This window comes from Buteo buteo, chromosome 4 (genome assembly GCF_964188355.1).
Source record: "Buteo buteo chromosome 4, bButBut1.hap1.1, whole genome shotgun sequence".
Lineage (NCBI taxonomy): Eukaryota > Metazoa > Chordata > Aves > Accipitriformes > Accipitridae > Buteo > Buteo buteo.
In genome coordinates this window covers 10,912,784-10,929,824 of record NC_134174.1, presented here as the reverse complement: position 1 = coordinate 10,929,824, position 17,041 = coordinate 10,912,784, and the positions used below count along the sequence as shown (strand labels likewise).

The window sequence follows — 17,041 nt, the reverse complement described above, 5'->3', positions numbered from 1 at the left end:
AAATGTGGGGTATTATCTTTTATTTGTGCAAAGAACAAGACTCTGAAATGGGTTTAAAAGCAGATTCTGATGTCCATTCTGCAATTCAATAGGTCCTTATTGCAGCAAGAGTTCGACTAAAGTTGAAAGTTAGTCCGATACACGTACATATTTCATCAGTCAAAACTGGCATTTTTAAATTTAATCTTACTCTGGCTCCACAGTAACAATTTATTGCATTCAGATCAATCTCACTAAAATTTGACCAAGAAAAAGGTGGAAAAAACTCTGGAGAAAATGAGCAGTTTCACTGTAGCAAAGTATTTCAATTTCTCATTAGGGAAAAAAAAAAGAGATTTAAGTACACTTATCTTCCAGAGTAATTAAAGTAATTAAATAATTAAAACACTTTGGATTTGGATAACATTTATTTAGATCTGAATTTCTTTTATTTTTTTATTTAAAATATTTTGTCTGGCTGGTAGTGATTTACTGTTGTTTTTTCTTGTTGAGAAGCGCTTGTCTGAAACCTACCACTACACATGTAGTTGCAGCATCTGAGCATTTTGTCATGATCTGATCTTAGGCCTGAAGTCAGAAAAGAAATGAGGGAAATCATGTGCTGAAAGATGAATGCCCTATTCTATTCTATTCTCAGTCATGTTCTAGAAGAGGACCTGGAGCATGATGCAGGCACCCAAGACATGGTAGAAGAACCTCCTGCACTGTACCTAAGCCTCTCCTCTTCCAAATACTTATATAAAATTATTAATAGGCTGGAGGTAGCTGCTATAAAACAGTCATGCATTCCCTGTAAGATAGCATGCCAAGGAGAGACTAGAAAAGCTAGGACTCTTTCTGGTAGACAAGAAGGCTGACAGCTGATACGGCTGAAGTTATATACCAAATGCCAAAACTGTGGTACACCAAATCTGGCAACACTGGACCAGGAAGGACTCACTGCAACTAGTCAGAGATCAGTTTAGAACAGATACTTTTTTACCCATAACTAGCGAGGCCTTGGAACCATTTACTACAGGATGTCATGGCGGCAGATAGTTCAGGCAGGTTAGGGGCTAGGCAAATTAATGGGTAAGTTCACTAACAGACACTGAAGGGAGCAGGCAGAGACACCCTCTTTGAAATTTCTAATCCAAAACCTGTGAACACTGAGGGATTAAATGCATAGTGGACCACAGATACTAGCCAGGCTTGTATGTGCTCTTACCCAGCATCTCCCCGTGCCAACATAAGGGCAGAATACTGACTACACAGGCTACCTCAACCCAGCCGGGCATTTCCTGTGCTCTTATCCCATAGACTACCCCCTAGCTTCAGTTACCACTCCCACTAAAAAAATGAGGTCTTAGTATTTTGGTGGAGGGAAAAAAAAAATCTTTGTGGACCTTGAAAATGGTGATAAATGTAACTTGCAACTTCAGCTAGCAGGAAACCACAATGGTTCTACTTTAATGAATAAATTTCATTTCACTTAAACAGTACCAAGTATCATCAACCCCATTCAATGCAGAACAGAGCCTTGATAAATCTGTAATTTCTCCCTTCCACATACCTACTGCAGGGAAGGAAGGAAAAAGAGCAACAAGGAAGATGAACGTGCGACAAAGGCACAGAAAAACAGAGGCATGTCAGATGCTTCTTTCTGCTGTTCCCTTATAAAATCTCTGCCTTGCCCCAAACGGTCTGTTTCCCACATTACACATTGATTATCAAAGTGAACATTGCCATAAGCACAGAGCAGTGAAACGGCAAGCCTGGTGACCCAAAAGTCCTTGGCAATTTTGTACATAACTATTAGGAAGGGTTCTGTTTAAAATAATCTAGCTTTCACCTGCATTTGTGCTTTAATTTTGCCCTCTGAAATGCAAATTGAACTGAATTATAATTCAAAAGTTTTGAGAAAAAAGTCTCTAAAATTCTTAGAGAAAAAATATTGCAATTCAAAAGAGTTGTCATATACCATTTTTTTAATTAAGATAAAAATGAAACAAATCTCCTGTCATTTTTTAAAAGTGTTTATATTGCTAATGCATTCTGTCTAGCAAAAAAAAGTAGTCATCTTTGTTACAACATTGACTTTCAAGGCTGTTAGAAGTATGGGAAGCAACATTTCCTCAAAGTCATCACTGGTTAAAGAAACCTGTGGAAACACTATGTGTCAGCTGGACTATGGTATGAAGACCTACTTTGCAGAAACCCTCCTTATTATTTACTATACAACTATTATACAAAGTAGTCTAGAACACACAGGCTGAAATGGTCTCATTCAAAGACAATGCGTTTTAATACAGTTGAATATATCATTAGAAATAGAACCTGGAATTTACAGATTTCATAGCATATTTAGAAAACAATGACTGTGTCTTGGACACAGGTACCTTGAAAAGTATTTACAGGGTGAAGCGGGTGAACAATTCAACATGACTTAGTGTGATGCTATAGTAACACAGTCTAATTAGAACTTTTAATATGGGGAATGCAGAAGAGAAACAAAGGGTACAAAGCATTGCACTGACACAAATACTGGCATCATGCATACAGTCAGGTATCAATGCTCTTAAAGAAAAGATACTGAAAGACAACAGAAGATGTCAGGAAAGAGTCCCAAAATTATCCAAGACCTGGAAAAAAAGGCCTCATAAAGGCAGAATCTAGGCTGAGAGGGTTGTGTACAATACACGACTACTGTACAACAGTTTATTTATAACTTGTGTTTCCAAGTTTGGACCACTGAAAACACCACTTACATTTGGTTCTTCTCTGTAATGTTTAATAGAGCTTTCAGCAAATAAGTGGACTTTTCATTTCACAGATCTTAAAACTTTAAAATTCTATTTTGTTGGGGTTCAAAAAGTAAACTTTGTGACTGAAGGAAAGATTAGGAGTCTTGGGAGGGTTGGCTAAACAGCATTAGAGTATGGAAGCCAACACTTGCAATGCTCAAGAACTCCTATATTCTTTTTCAGTCTGTTTAGATAGGTAACCTTCCATTAAACCAGACAAATTTGAGCAAATTAAACTACTAGCATGAAATATTGTGATTTTGAAAAATGCATGTTTTACCATGGAAAATCATTCTTCTGTAAAATTTCCAACTAGCTACAGTGGAGACCAGTCTTACACCAATAAATGCATCAATTTGTTTCTTGGGCAGACAATCTGAACGGAAGTCATCAGACCAATAAATAAGAAAAAAAAAATAGTTCTCTTTGCCTATCAGGCAGAAGCACATACAAGGAAAACAAAAATATCTGCAGGAGAAGCAGCTGCCTGAGGGGTAAGCTCCAGCTAAGAAGGGTAGCAAAGCCCTGGAGACAAAAACTGGGACAAATCCAAGAAAAGCAACTATAGAGGTTTGGGTTGCATTGTTTTCTTTTTAAATCTGAGCTTCTGAAGCTGAAAAAGTAACTTTATAACCAAAGGAAACCGAAAGAGCTATTTGGAGCAAGATTTCACCTTTCACAGCTGCTACATCAGCCCCCTAGCTTTGGGTAATGCTCACTTTAATGAGGCTATGCACCTGCAGAACATCTTGCACAAATGAAATTTCAGTATCCATAAACCTAGACAAAGAAGCCTGCTTATAACAAACACATGAAGAATCCCCCACAGGGAGTTTAGAAAACAACACCACAACCCCTGGAAAATTAGCCACGGCCATTTATTTTGTAAGGGTATTTGCTCAAATGAATATATAAAGGGGACTGAATGGGAAAGAACTACTACAGTTATCGGTGCTCCTTATTTTTCTCCATACCAAATGTGAAAGCAACAAAGAAGCTATGCTATCAGTGACAACCTACTGTGTAAGGAGAAAGAAAAGCTAAATTGTGAAGCTGATCATCCAATAATATTATTTGCCATAAGTTTTTTTTAGCTTTCATCATCTCAGTCACACTTAGAAGCTCTAACTGCAATACACTGTGCTAGCAGGACAAAGATTCAGCAGGTGTCTCTCTAAGCTAGCTTACTAGATGCTATTTCAGCACTACATACAGTTCAGGTCCACAAAAATCAAAATGATGACTCATGGCTATCTATAAGAATATGGGAAGTGGGAGAGACGACCCCCTCTTTATCTGTCAACAAGAATACAAGATCTGCAGAAGGAAAATCAAGTAAACTGTGGAAAGAAAAAACACAGAAACAGGCAATATTTGTAAGAACTTTCATTGCAAGCCCTCTGATTTATTTTTCCAGACTTTTATGATGCCTTGCAAGGTATGTGAGTTATGTGAATCTATCCTCTGAGGCATAATGTTGCATCTATACAACCTGGATTTTGGTTAATAAAATAAGACTCAAGGCAAGACAAGTGAAAACAAATTCAAACATCTGACATGTGGACAAGCTGACAAATGTTTGACTTCACAAGTGTCACATCTTGCTAGCTGTCATTCCAAAACACATTTGATTCAGCAACTACAACTGACTTTCAGAATAGGCTACATTTACATCTGGAGATTCAAGGAAAGTTCATACAGGCTAGCAGACTCAGTATTTTAGTCTAAAAAAGCATATATAAAACCCTTTTTGCTAGTGTGCAAATTTCCAGTGAAGGTAGTTTTAAAAGAAGTGCTGTATCAGTCTTAAACCCACCTGCAAAGTTCCTGCCATATCTGAAGTAGCTATTTCTTGTAGTTGGACCAGCTCTAGTGATGGACTCAAATCTAATTCTAATGCTGCAAAAAGGAGATGACAATGTCTATTCTGAATACTTGCAGGAAGCATCCAGAAATAAAATTCAGAAATTTTCCATCTCGGTGAGTTACTCAGTATGTAGAGAATTGATGGGAGATATAAAAAGTAAACATATAAATAGACCTAGATTCCTAACTCTGTAAAATTCTACCAAATATATAATGGAGAAGACTTAAAGAACCAAGACATACTGTCATGTAAAAACATATGGTATGCATGATCATACAGTCCTTATACAGAGAAAAGTTTATTTTATTTGTATTTTTCCAGTATTTTTCTGGTAGAACACTGGCACAATTAAAGCCATTTGGTTGTGATGCTGGTACACACTTCGTGTAATCTTTTCACTAAATGTCTTCTCCTGTAGCTGAAGAGCCACCTCCAGCTTGAAATGAAAATTTAAAATAAAAGACTAAAATATTTTGAAATATTAAAGGAACAGCCACAGCTTAACAATTCCAAAGGGAAAATGAACATGTTAGAGTGAAACATAATATAAAACCTGCGTATACAGCACAAAAACATACATAGACAAAACTTCATTCATTCATCTGTTTGACCAGTAATTTACTCTAGTTAATTTGCTCTTTTCCATCTATGTAGACTTCCTCTTCTTAGAAGTAAGACCTGAAATTATTTTGGTAAACAACCCAGCACACAAAGTCCATTACCAACTTCCTTATGATGGCCAGCTTCTCATATAACTGCTAACAAAAAAACACTAACAAATTGTGGGGAACTGTTGCTTGCTGGGACACTAACAAGAATTCAAGCTATTTTCCTTCTCTGAGCTTCTCCAACTTGAGCCCTTTCCAATACAATTTTCTAACTCTGCCTATAACTGGCAAGTAAGTCAAAAGGGTAGAAACATGTGAAAATAAAAAATAGAAGTAAAGAGAAAATAGCAGCAAATGTATCAAGACATGAGTGATGCTTCTTTTTGTAGTGAAATCAGTTCCCAACAAGGCTTATGTTCTTAAAATTAGCTAGGAAAGAGAGGAAGGGAAAGGCATTTTATCTTGATTAACCCTCTGACGCTACCATAACTCAGCAGTAAAACTGAGAGCTCTCCCTTTCTCTGTTGATTCTATGGGATATCACACCTGTGCATAAGGAACTAACAGGAAACATCAGGTGGCTCCATCAACTCAAAACCTAGTTGAGCAGTGTCTTCTCATGACAAAATCACAGTGTTTACTGCATCATCATTTGCAACATAATGAGGGAAGTCAGAATCACAGATTGCCTTCAACTTTGGGAGGATGCAAACTACACCTCCAGAGAATGACCCAATTTACAGGCAAGGACTCTAGCCTTCACAGCCTGACAATAACAATAAATGTATTTAACATATTTGAAGGGATGATAATGAAGGTGGAGGGCAACGGTTATCATCAAAATGTGATTTTTGCAGATTCTACTATGCATTGGAGGACTTTAGCCTTGTGATCAGAGGACTTAAGTGGGAAGGAAAAGAACAGAGTTTCAGATCCTCCTCCCTGGTCAAATGTTTTGTCTACTTACCTTTTAGATTAGAAGATAACTGGAAAAATATGTATTTCCAGTATGCACACTGGAATATAGTTTAGATGCAATTTCAACACACCTGTGCAATTGTGTCCAGATCTAGATATGTATCCATATGTGTACACAGATATTTTCAGCTCAGAGACCTGGCCCAAGTCCTCATGGAGTGACTAGCTCTAAGCTTTAGATTACCCTGCAGAAGTGGTAGATTTTGCCATTAGGTGTGACTATTCAGGCTTCTTTGGAATGTCTAGTGGAGCTCAGGAGACCAGTGGCTGAGTTCCAACAGAGCCCAAAAGCAAGAGAAGCTGCCCAGTACAAGTTCTGCTAAATGAGTGGACAACTCAAATTTCTCTATAGAGTATTTTTGAAGAGTTGAAAGATATCTTGTTAGTATAGGCAATTTAAGATTAGCAGACCAGAAGGTAGGTGTCCCAGAGTGTTTTCAAGGATGCTAGGTTGGTTTTAGACATCCAAACAAAACTCAAGTTTTGGATCCCTTCCAAAAACCAATAGTATCAAGAACACCTACAAAATTTATTTTAGTTTTACAGGTCTTTCAGGCTACAGAAAAATTCCCAACTCTATTTAAAGTGCAGAGCATCTCTGCCCAGGAATCTCAAAATATGTTATAACACATGTTTATTTAAGCTTCCCAGTTGTATTGTGAGACACTGAAGCCTTATTTCAGGCAGGCAGGGAAATACTAAGAGATCTGGACACACTTGCACAGCTGTGCTGAAATTGCATCTAAACTAGCAGGTAAACATTCTGAGCTCCTCATTCATTGATGCAGTTGTGCACCTTGGACATTTCCCAACAGCACGTAGAAGTAACCTGTCTCCTAGCACACAATCTGTGCCTCAGTTTCCATGGAAACTCAGTTTCCTCAGTTTTCAGAAGAAACCACGGCATAAAGGCTAGAATGAAGATATGATGTCTCTGATTGACGTGCCTGAAGAAATCTAGACAATAACGTGCAAATCTGCACGTAACACATCTTTGTCTACACACAGCACAGGCAGCCAAGGGTATTGACTAGTACCTTCCCTTGAATGACCTTAATGTAAGAGTTTAATAGTTAAAAGCAAAAACAAGTGACCACACAGCAAAAAAAATAAGCAGGAATTTGGCAGTGAAAATATGAATGTCTCTCATTCACCAGTGAAATGTATTTTAGTGGACCTTGAGTGTTTGTTTTACCCAAATGGTTATGCTGTTGCCTTAGAAGATGGGCAGTAATGGAAGAAAAGTTTATTAATAAATGCACTGTGAGCGTATACCATAGTGTTGACCACAAGGTACTGACACTGAGGCTTTCCAGAGAGAGATATTTCATTGTGGAAAAGAAGATTTGCAGGGATATATGCATAAATCTTAATTTTGGATAGGAGGACAAGTAGGATTCATGTCAAAGCATCGCACAAACAAGTAGCCAACAGTTAAATGATTTGGGAATGCAGAAAGGGATCTTATCTAACCAAGAAACAGGATGTTTTGTTCCTGTTTCCAAAATTTTCTGCAGGGTGTGCTTGCAAAGACTGTTAGTAGGTGTTCTTTATTGATCATTTTCTCTCCTAACTTTAATTTTCCATTACCTAAGAGATCCAAACTTGCTTACTCTCTTCAGCTCAAATATACCAGCAAAAAATGAGCAAGGTAAAACTGCAGATTTTCATGCCATAGAAGATTAAGGATGGTCCACGATACCTAATGAGTAATGGGCTGCTCAGGTGGGCAGAGGAAGGCCAAGGGCTGCACAGGTGACAACTTCACAATGCGAAAGAGTGAAGCTGTCTTAGATTTAGTGTGCAGCACTGGATCAAATATTACTTTAAGGTAAGTCATACTCCTGTGAGAAGCTGCTGGAAGGTTCCCCGGCTGGGAGCCGGACCCGGCTCCGTCCCAGGCCGAGCCCGTCAGCGCCGGCGGTATCGCCTCTGGGAGAGCGGATTTCAGAGGGGGAACCTGCAGCCAGGAGGGGATTGGGATGGGAGAGGAACCCCTCTGCGGATACCGAGGGCAGGGAGGAAGGAGGGCAGGAGGGGCTGCCCCCGCAGCCCGTGGGGAGACCAGGCGGCAGGCTCTGTCCCCCCAGCCCACGCTGGAGCAGGGGGTGGATGCCCCCCAAGATGGCCGCCACTCCCTGGGGAAGCCCGTGCTGGGGCAGGCTGGGACTGAAGGTCAGCCCGCAGGAAGGATCCACGCCGGGGAAGTTTGTGAGGAACTGCAGCCCGTGGGAAGGACTCATGTCGGAGAAGTTTGAGGAGGACTGTCTCCCGCAGGAGGGACCCCAGGGTGGAGCAGGGGAGGAGTGAGGAGTCCTCCCTCTGAGGAGGAAGGAGCGGCAGAGACAAGGTGTGAGGAACTGACCCCAACCCACATTCCCCATCCCCCTGCACTGCTGAGGGGGAGGAGGGAGAGAATTCGGGAGTAGAGTTGAGCCTGGGAAGGAGGGAGGGGTGGGGGGAAGGTGGTTTTTTTAAGACTTGGGTTTACTTCCCATTATCCTTGTTTTGATTTGATTGGTAGTAAATTAAATTGATTTTGGTTTTTTCCCCAATTTGAGTCTGTTTTTTGCCCATAACCATGAATGGTGAGTGATCCCTCCCTGTCCTTGTCTAGACCCATGAGCTTTTCATTATATTTTCTCCTCCACGTCCCACCGAGGCGGTGGGGAGGAGTGAGCGAGCGGCCTCGTGGTGCTTTGTTGCCAGCTGGGCTTAAACCACGACATGTATTTAGAATAGTTTTTGTTTAAATTACTTAGTTTCCATTTGAACTGAAAGTTTATGTTCTATTAGCACGATCTTCATAGCTCTAGAAAGGTATTGCATTAATGAATTGGGTAGGAACTTTAAAACAGAGGTTATTTCTACTGAAAATGAACAATTTAGGTGCCAGACTGCCTAACGGGTAGGCATACTATTTGTTGGTATCCTTGGAAAGGTTGCATGCCTGAAAAATGTCCAAGAACCTTTGTGAGTTTTGCTTGTAGTTACTGCAGGATACATTTTCAATGAAACCTCCACCTGCCTTCCATTACACACCTGGAAATGCAGGTTGAATGGTAGCACAGCTAGTCTGTACACTGCCTTTTAGCAAAATACACAGAGACAGAATATTAATTGCCCATAATACCAAAGAATTGTGGAATATCTCAAGTTGGAATGGACCCATAAGGATCACTGAGTCCAACTCCCTGCCCCTCGCAGTACCTTATGCATACCCTATGCATATGGAAATTCCATAATATTGAAATAGCATGTGTTCCGTAGGGTTAGGCCAGGCAAATATGCAATAGTAAACAACAGTAAACCAAAAAAGAAATGTTCACTATTTGAACAACAGGCTCTACTGCAAGATGGTCTTTGACATCCTTGACTATAAGGCTGTTGCCTGTCTCCCTCCTTACTACACATACCACTCTCTTCCTTCACTGCACTTCACTAGAAAATTCTCCATTTTCTTTTCATCCTAACTTTTTCTTCTGTGGCTAACATTTTCTAGTAACAGCTATCTAGGAAAGCCCTCTGAGTTCAGATCAGGACTTTCCCCTTTCTCCTTCCCCAGCTAGGTACCTATTTCAACCACCATTTTTAAGCTTCTCTAAAGCATAAATTCATACACATGAAAAAATAAAAAGAGACTTTTTCCTTATGGTGGGACAAGTCATCTTTGTCCAGATTTTTGTTATAACCTTTTCTCATATAAACCAGGAATGAAATCACAAAGCTTTTCCATGTTACTCAAGCCCTTTGTGTGTAACGTACAGAACCATTAAGTAATTTTACCTTTAAGTCATAGCTAGACCGTTTTCTAGCACAAAGTTGCATGAAAACACAAATAATTTGGACTGCAAGAGTTATTTCTCATTTAAAGGTGCTCTTGCAGCTCAAGGGAAGCCAACTTATTATTAGAAAAGTCATTGCTAATATTTGCTTATTATAACCTTGCCCAAAGATTGTTTGTCTAGCATGCCTAGAGAAAATCATGGCATCCCTGGGGTATGCTAGTCTCTGAACAATGACACTGTTGATGTCATTCACTGGCACCTTCCTCGTGGCATCACTGGAGGATGTATGATCCTCTTGCATCATACTCTTTTCAGGATTCAGGTCTTAATTAACGCTTTGAGTCGTATTAGCCCCAACGGTAAAACCCTCTGTGCAGTCATTAGTAACAGTTCCATTCAACTCCACTCCTGATTTCAGAGAAAATGTGACCCAGCAGGTTTAAGAAGACTTAAATTTCAGATAAATAATTCAGCTTCACTACATAAAGCTTACAAAATGTCAGCATAAAGATAGTCCTTGAAAAAAGAATTAAGAGAAATACATATGGAAGTTGAAGAAATTCTCTTAGTCAAAAGTAAAAGTTCGGATGCAGGTGATAGCATAAGAGAAACCAACATGAAGTGATCCAAAATTAATAACCATGTAGAATATGAGTCAGCAAAGAGATCTGACTGGGACTGAGATTAATAAAAGGGTATATTTCCCCTTAAGTAATGATTCTTAGGCCTTTTCCTCTTTTGTTTTTTTTAGTCAGACTAAGCCCCTGGGTACATGAATATACATGAGAAATATATTTTTTAAAGAAACAACAACAGAATTCCCCAGAACAGCTAACCTTGATAATGGTTGAGAAAAATGTCTGAATCAGAAACTGGAAGCTAAGCCAAACAATGAAAATAATATTAAAAGGCTTAATCAACTTAATAATAATGAAAATAATATTAAAAACCTTAAGTAAGTTTTACTTATTTGAGAGGTTATACTCATTTGTTAACGCATTGGCTTTGGCTGTATCTGGCATTTGATACAAAAGGAAAAGTTAGTTATTCAGGAACCATCTATGACCAACCACTCCTAGAAAGCTGTTCTGAAGAAAGTGGGTTTGATAATTTTTTTTTTTAAATGTATGTAAATATTTTAAAAAAAAGTAAAAAAAAAAAAGTAAAAAAAAAGGTAAAAAACCCAGACTAGAATATATAGAGAGAAATTAAATACCACTTGCTTAAAAAAAGCACAGTAGGTTACCAAATACATATATATTTTTGTATATATATATCAAACTAGGATTTATATATATATATTTAGCACATAAAAAGTACAGAAAGTTCACAGAAAGTTTCAGCAAGGCAAACATCTGAAACCTGACAACCTCTGTAAGAAAGTTTTGTCCTTCTTGAACTGGAGTAGAGGAATGTTTCAATAGGTCATTTCTATTACTTTGCTGCAAAAAGGATCTTACGTAGGTGTTGTAATCATGTAATTAATGTTTGTAAATTCTCAGGCAATTAAAAAAAAAGTAATTAAAAAAAAATTTAGAGATGTTCCAACACTGAAGAGAAGCATCATTGATCAGTATTTAAAGGATGGCAAATCAAATTCAGTTGTATGAAGTCTGTGTGGGGAGCTAAGTTATTTCCACCTGTTTGGGGATGAATTTCACTCTGCATGAAGTGGCAAGATTGATAAAGTTGTCATGCAGGAGTCTTGCTGACATGCATCCTGAAATGATGGCATGCAGCTAAAAATAATAAGTATTGTACGTTCACTGCAGCACTGGCAGTAACGGCAATCCCAAGCTTTAAAGACATCATGAGTGACATCCCCCAAAATAATAAAATTGGTTTTAAAGTCATAAATCTTTAGGCACTAATACATCTGGAGGACTTTTTATTTGCCTTCCAGATGCATTGACTTGATCATTTAAAATTAAAATTACCTGAGAAGTTCTGAAGACTACAAGACTTCTTTTTAAAAAAAAAAAAATAAAGAAAGCAACTGGACTGAAGGAACATCCTTCCCCTAATTTAATCTTCTTTTACATCATGGAAACCAAACTGTATTACCCTTTTCAAAAAGTGACCATGGACTTGCCTAAAATGAGGTAGGCACCCTTCTTATTCCACATTCACAGAAAAACTGTTCTGAAATCTTTTCTAAAACAAGCATGAAATAGTTAATTGATTTTCCTAAAGTTTTAAGATCAAACTACCACAGACACACACAAACCCTGACATTAATCTTGAGTCTCAAGAAAATACAAGATTTGGCTGTGATAATTTAGAAACATCAGACTAATATGGGTTGATGGGAAAACGGTGGAAAAACTGGTATGTTCACAAAGGTCTGCAAATGTCTTATAATTTATATTTTGCACTAATAATACAAAGTCCCCAGAGTACTACATAAACACATGCCCACTGAGTTAAAACCGGAAAACAAAGAAAAAAATCATCTTTTTTCCACTCATTTGACTGAAGCAGAGAACTTTTGGCCCAGGTAACACTGATATACGTTGCATGTTACAGAAGCTATGGGAACTGGAAGAGTGAACTCCTGCTAAGAACAGAAGACAGGAAAACGAGTACCTCCTGTGGTACATATGCACAGACAATGGACTAAGCAAAATCTCATTGCCTACAAGAAGGCTAGTCCTCAGGATAGCATGCAGCAGCGGTTTCACTCTCAGACTGATTCTTCAGCTGCATGAAACTGTACTGATAAAAGGACTGCTTGGGTGGGACTTATCTCCACCAATTTTACACACCTACAGTATAGACATTTATATCGAGGCTCCTCTGATAGAAAAAGACAGAAGTACTTCTGGGCTATAGTTCATCCCATTTTAAAGTCTGATTCAGAACATGTCAGGTCAATCCTGAGTGAGAACTGCCTGTTTTATTCCACTGAACAAAAAAGGAGCTTAGGACAACCAGCTGAGTAGATGTCTACAGTTAGGTGAATTAATCCCTCTTTCTTCTCTGTTTCCCTTTAAATGACACGTCCAAACTCATCTGCAAGTCTATGTGGATATGTAATTGCTCAGGGAATCCCAGTCTGCTGTTCCATCCTTTAAACCCATTTCTAATAGCTCTACTCTGTAAAAAGCATGTTTATGAATTCATCCAGATCCCCCCGTGCATGTTTGGTCAGTATCTTCTGAAAAGCACTCTAAACTCTTATACAAGTCAGATTGATGTGAGTAGGAATCATAAAAAGCAATTACCCAGGTTTGGTGTCTTATGGGATAGAAGAGAAAGGGATTGCTTGGCAAAAGCACTTTAAAGAAATAGCTACTTCTTATTTAAAACGCAAAGAATCGTGAGGTTACAATGCAGCATGGTCTTCACACTAATAGTTCAGGATTAACTTCGCTGATATGAAACATGATTGAAATACAGATTAAATTAGCAAGTCAGAAATAGAATAGGTATGGAAATGAATCTGATTCACACACAGCTGCATTTGTTGAAGGAGAATTAGTTGTTACCATCAAGAAAGACTGAGTAACTAAAAAGATGAAGAGACCAAATATCAACAGATGTAGTTAGCAATAATACCGAAATGAACATCATGACTTCAAAGATACCATTATTTTTAAATCACTTTAAATCATTTTAAAAAAAAACTCTACTTCTTGTTTGCCTAAGATCACTACTGACTGTACAGTACAGTGATCTTCAAGTCATAAACATTCATGTGAGTCACTTAGAGGAATATTTTCCAATCTATTTATAACTTGATTTGTTACTTGGCCATGGTTCCTAATCTGTCCGTCATTATTATAAGCATCTGTCCTATGCCAATGAACTAATGAGTTCATTTTCTACAATGAAGTCACAAGCCATCCTTCTACATGTCATGTCCTGTACACATCAGGCTGACACTGCCCTTAAGTGTATAGGCAGCAACAGTAACAATAAAAGCATGTTTCAATGATAAATAGATTTTTTTATAATGCTAAATAGAAAACCCAACCCATTAGTACTCACCACCAAGGCTTTAGACCTGTTACTCAAAAGTTTTTCAATGTCTCTGGCTGCAATTTCCACTAGCTGACGAGGGTTGTTGGCTTCTACAGTATACAAATCTCTGTTTTTCAAATAAATCTGCAAGAGGAAAAAATGGAAGTAAATCAAAATGGCAGCAGACATTCAAAATAAGCAAAGTGACTTGACAGAACAGGCATCAAGATGTGCTCTGTTCCTACTGGACAGCATCAGAAAGACTATTGCTAGGAAAATCCAAATGTGCCTTGTGAAAGAAATACTACACCTTTTTGTCTGAGAGGTAGAAGGTGCCACTAAAAATCATTTAATAAAGCTTCAAAACTGACTGTTTCTACTGACAGACTATTCAACTGCTAAATGCCCATGGAATCTGATTCCCACAGAGTGCTAAGAGAAAAGTAAAATGGAGATCCTTTAAAATGACTGAAGTTGATAGTTATTGCTGAATTTAATTCTTCCTGAAATGCTGATCAACAAACATACCATTTGAAGTAAATCATTTAAGTTATGCTAATGTAATCAGTTTAGTCCCTTATCTATTTATTCATATTATAGTGTTAGTATTCATGAGGAAAGGAGAGGAAGAAGAAGAAAACAAATAAGAAAAGAGAAAAAAAGGGAAAAAAAGAAAAAGGGGGGGAAATGGAGAAAAAACGAAAGGGGAAAAAAGATGGGGGAGAGAGGGGAAAGGAACTATAATCGTGTTTCTCCTCTATCATGAATAAAGGTTATCTCTGGTGAGGAGCCATTAACTGTTTCCAAAGCAGAACACATATATGAAGGAGATAATTTGATTTGTTAAACAAAGCCACTACAATGAAATGCATGCAGCCACAACAAGTAAAGAAGAAAAAAGTAGCAAGAAATCCATTTGCCTATCTCTGTCCTACTACAGCTGGATAAAGAAAAAATACATTATTTGGGGAAAAAAAAAAAGAAAAAAAAAAGTGGATGCCTTATGGCTAGATGGGCAAAAGGGGAAAACTAATTTATGCAACCAACAGATGGCCTGAGTTTACTCAAGTACTCTGCCTCTCCGCAAGGCTGCCTGGTGGGGGCTGTGCTGTCTCCCAGGGAGTAATTCCAGGCACAGGCAGGAATGGGTCCAGCACTAATGCACTGGCTGCCATCCAACAAAAGAACCGAGAAACTGCAGACCAGATTGAGTCTACCAGCCCCGCCAGGTTTCTCGGGTTAAAGCTATGGAGACCTTAAAGAAACTCACCAAAGTATGTCTCTGGTGCTTGTAGCTGATGGGTATTTATCACAAATAAATTTCTGACAGCTACAGTTATAGCTGCAAATTTTTATCAGGCATGTCTCATAAGCTGTCATAGGCTTTCACCACTTTTGAATTTCACAACACTCATGTTGGGTTTTGGTTTTTTTCCTGCAGAAGTACAGTCTTCCCTTTCCACCAGTAACTGAATAATTGCAATATGCTTTAATTCTTCATATAGTAGTAATTATTTTGAAAAATCAGTGCATCATGAGCAGAAAACCACTACAAAAGAAGATAGTTTTTAATGAGCTCAGATTATAGTTTGGATATTTTTGAGGTGCTTGATTTTCAAAATTGCCACACAGAAAGTTTCTCTTAGGTATAACCCAAAATCTCTTGGTTTTTTTCCTGAGAACAGGTCTTAATAGTAGAAATGGCATATAGGCCAATAATTAGTCCACAAAATTTGAAATAAAGACATTTTATCCTATAACTTATCACAACAGAATTTCTTACAGTTTTCTCTGAAACTCATTAAATATGCACAGTCAGCAGTGGGATTCGGAGTCAAATTGACTGTAGTGACCAGATGAGCCTTACAGTCCTACAGGCAAGGCAAGAGTAGAAATCAGTTTCATAGATCCAGATGGTTTGAATCAAGAATGGAAATTTCAGAGGAGCATCTAAATTGGAGTGACCATCAAATCTGGCAAAACTCATGGGTCTTCCCATCAGCAGCAATTATTCACCCCAGTCACATAAGGAACAGACACAGAAGATGGGTGTTACCACGTGTTTGTTTTTATTCTTTGACGAGAAATGTAGTACCAAATCCTTTAAACTTCATTCATGACTGTGTGAAGTACACCTGCATCAAAAGTAACTAAATTTATAGAAGAATTGTCACAAGATTTTACAAATAGGCTAGAAAAATGTAAAATAACTTTCACGGAAGTTTTTAAATAATAGTTTTTAAAAAATTTAAAGCATTCATTCATTTTACTTGTGAAAAAGTTTGTTTTGCTTTGTTCAATATTTTCCTGGTTTCTCTTTTTTCAGATTTGTTCATGCAATTGCTTTTCATCTGCTACTCAACGACGAAAGCAATAAAACAATTTAAATATAATCCCTTTTCATTCGGGAGTTTCAATTAGGCAAAAACATCTTAAAATTTGGAAAAAGCAGTAGTTCACTGCAAAAATGCCATTTCATTGTAATTAAATTTTTCACTCAGTATTATAAACAAACATTAAGAAGGCCACAAGCAAACAACATACACAGTAGGGGCACAGGCAAGTATGTGCTCAAGTAATGCAGGTTTGGAGCAGATGGATGATAGGGATGCTTGGAGACTGCGCTGACCAGCTATGTAAGGGCGAGTGCTGTAGTGCTAATTCTTTGACATCTTTAAGCACTTAGTGAAATATGCTTTCTAACAGGCTGTGATCTAACAGCCTCAGCAGAAGTTAAGATGATAGCTCACTGCATCCACACAACCGTGATTCTGCACCCCACCAACCAGAAACACAATAGGAGTAATTTATTGGGACTTAATCTTTCAATATAAAGCAAAGTTAGAGTAAGCTATACTAGTAAGGGATTGAGAACCTGGATGGAAGATTTGCACTTTCATCCCTGTATGTAATCTGTTCTTATAGCAAACATATGATCTTATAAACCCCAATGTGAAAGCACTCAATTTTTTCACAAACCCCATTCCTATAGGGAAGTTGTTCCCATACCTCCAAGCTTGAATGGTTTGAAAGCTGCAGACTGTCAAAGTGTGG

General features: G+C 38.1%; 1 protein-coding gene across 5 annotated transcripts in view; it reads right to left on the bottom strand.

Annotated features, from left to right (window-relative positions):
• Nucleotides 1-17,041, bottom strand: part of CACNA2D1 (calcium voltage-gated channel auxiliary subunit alpha2delta 1) — a 431,292-nt gene that overhangs the window by 339,150 nt on the left and 75,101 nt on the right. For all 5 annotated transcript variants that reach the window (XM_075024734.1, XM_075024736.1, XM_075024735.1 and 2 more), the window contains exon 3: nucleotides 14,015-14,131. In XM_075024734.1, the coding sequence (XP_074880835.1) occupies nucleotides 14,015-14,131 (117 nt within the window). The remainder of the gene's footprint in view (nucleotides 1-14,014; nucleotides 14,132-17,041) is intronic.